At 35.9% G+C, this 2,969-nt stretch overlaps 1 protein-coding gene across 1 annotated transcript; it reads left to right on the plus strand.

The window, feature by feature from the left end:
- The first annotated feature begins 2,105 nt into the window (after window positions 1-2,105).
- On the plus strand, window positions 2,106-2,969 carry LOC110448619 (vicilin-like seed storage protein At2g18540). Its single transcript, XM_021494976.1, has 2 exons — window positions 2,106-2,242; window positions 2,672-2,969. Exons 1-2 carry the CDS (start codon window positions 2,106-2,108, stop codon window positions 2,967-2,969), a joined length of 435 nt encoding a protein of 144 aa, XP_021350651.1.

Below are 2,969 nucleotides of genomic sequence, written 5' to 3' on the forward strand. Positions count from 1 at the left end.
TTGCATATCCTAAAGACAATACCGATCTTATTTGTCTAACATAGTGAAATAAATATGTAACAGTAAAATTAAATAAGATGTTATTGTTTTTGTCATATTCATATTTCAAGTTCCCTAACCACTGGTTAACTCTAACCGACCTTTGAGAAATCAGGTTCTGGTGAAGTTTCCGCCAACACTTTCTGGTAATTGTTTTTAAATTCATGTGTCAGTTTTGTTTTATTGACCAACTAATTTCAAACTCGTTCCCATACCGTATATTGTTAATGAAACTCGATGATCATATTTTATCTAAAAAAAAAATGAAGAAACCCCCCCACTTTTGTGCAGAAAATTCATTGAAACCAACCATTGATTTTACAATTTTTACACTTTCGGTTGTTCTGACCAGTTGTGACACCAAGATTTTATTTTTCAAATTCGAAATAACATGAAAGGCAATACGATTTGACACCAATGCAGATCAAAGACTTATCGATTTTAAATATTTGCACACGTTTATGATTCTATAATGTAACTATGAGATTGCAACTTTACAGCATTGTAATTTGTCTGATAGCTAGACAAATATGACATGACATGCAATTTCTTTAACAGATCACAGCCATTGTATGTAACGTTTTGATATGACAGGAGAGAGTGTTTGTTAAAGGTCAAAGGTCAGCGACATCCAATGGTGTTATTTCCTTAACCTCTCAACACCATGTGTCCGTCAACGCGTTTATCGAGTACATCGGCCTGTTATCTAGCACGTCTCGCACACCGGATGCCCTCACGCAAGCGTGCCGTTGACAATGGGTTTGGGAGACCCGATAATAAGAATATTCGATATTCACGAGAAAACGTGCATAAATAAATATAAAAACATGAAAAGTAGGCATAAGATTGAACTTTGTAATCATCAAATCAAGGTCGAACTCTTTCGTCATTTGGCAATAAACTGTTCAGATATGAAAATAACTGAATATTGATTCGGGTGTCAATTTAGAGTTGATAAATGTTTGACGGGAGCTGAGGTCAACTGTATGGGACGCGGCCATCAAACCGGGTGTACTGATATGTGTTGTTCGAAAAGGTCAAAGGTCGACGTCAAAATCTGACCTATAACTTGTTGGTCAGGTAAAGAGAAGATTTGTTCTTATCGAGGATTCGTAGCGATTAATCAAAGTCTGGCTTCGAAAGGGATCATCGCCTCCAATTTACATTCTTTGACGAATTACAAAATAAAATGCGCGACAGAAATATTTAAGGAAAGTGCCATCTGTATATCATAATGTTGACACGGAACGAGACAGAACGCGATATTTAAATAGCCGTTTCCGGGGTGACGGAAGTTTAAGAAAATCAAATTGTTTGTTGAATCAATTTCTTGTTTAAATATATTAAACCCTTTTGATTGCTTTTCTTCGTTTAATTTTGAGATTTTACGAAAGCTTTTGTGACCTAAATAGTGTCAAATTTAACAACTTGAGATAAATTTAAAAGTGACATTTTAAGATTATATCGATACGGATTTGAACAGCACTTAGACTTCTGTACCATCAATAGAATTATACCATACCCTGCGTAGCTTGTCTGGTTGTACATTTTGTAAATTACAAACGCTTCATAACACAAAGACAACGTTTAAATTGCAATTTGCAAAATGCAAAATGAACTTTCATTTAAAATTAAAAAAAATGACTTCTGCAAAGCAGTGTATGTCAGAGCTTGAAAATTACACTTAAACCATACGCTTTTGCAAAGATCCTAAATTCACTGCATATTATACCAAATAAGCTGGGACAAACATGCGCTATTTACCCGAAACGAATGCATTTATACACGTACGATTTACAAATTTAACAATAAGAAAACATATATATCACAGATTAAGCACACAAAAAACCCATTTAAAATCAAAGTTGGTTGAGAAGGATAACAATTAGAGCTGAGGAGTCACTTAAAAAAGAAAAGAAACAACAAAACAGGAACTCAAGGGACCCAAAAAATGAAAGACAATAACGGAAACCGAGAAGAAACAAAATATCAAAGACAGACAACAACAGGAACCAAGGAGAAACCAAAAAGGACAGGCAACAACAGGAACGTAGGAAAAACCAAAAATGGAAAGACAACAACAGGAGCGTAGGGAAAGCAAAAACAAGTGGACAGACAACAACAGGAAGCAAGGAGAAACCAAAAAGGACAGGCAACAACAGGAACGTAGGAAAACCAAAAATGGAAAGACAACAACAGGAGCGTAGGGGAAACAAAACAAGTGGACAGACAACAACGGGAAGCATGGAGAAACCAACACAAAAGGACAGATAACAACAGGAAGCAAGAAGAAACCAACACAAAAGGACAGATAACAACAGGAAGCAAGGAGAAACAAACACAAAAGGACAGACATCAACAGGAAGCAAGGAGAAACCAACACAAAAGGACAGATAACAACAGGAAGCAAGAAGAAACCAACACAAAAAACAGATAACAACAGTAAGCAAGGAGAAACCAACACAAAAGGACGGATAACAACAGGAAGCAAGAAGAAACCAACACAAAAAACAGATAACAACAGTAAGCAAGGAGAAACCAACAAAAAAGGACAGATAACAACAAGAAGCAAGGAGAAACCAACACAAAAGGTCAGATAACAACAGGAAGCAAGGAGAAACCAACACAAAAGGACAGACAGCAACAGGAACCAAGAAGAAACCAAAAATGGAAAGACAACGACAGGGACTAAGGAAAAAATAAAAATAAAAAGACAACAACAGGAACCAAGAAAAAACCAAAAAGAACAGGCAACAACAGATACAGAGAAAAAAAACACAAGAAGACAGACAACAACAGAAACTAAGGAGAAACCGCAACAAAAGGACAGACAACAACAGGAACTAAGGAAAAACCACAACAAAAGGACAGACAACAACAGGAATGTAGAAGAAATCAAGAATGGAAATATAACAACAGGAACCAAGTAG

Source organism: Mizuhopecten yessoensis, unplaced genomic scaffold, assembly GCF_002113885.1.
Source record: "Mizuhopecten yessoensis strain PY_sf001 unplaced genomic scaffold, ASM211388v2 scaffold4121, whole genome shotgun sequence".
NCBI lineage: Eukaryota > Metazoa > Mollusca > Bivalvia > Pectinida > Pectinidae > Mizuhopecten > Mizuhopecten yessoensis.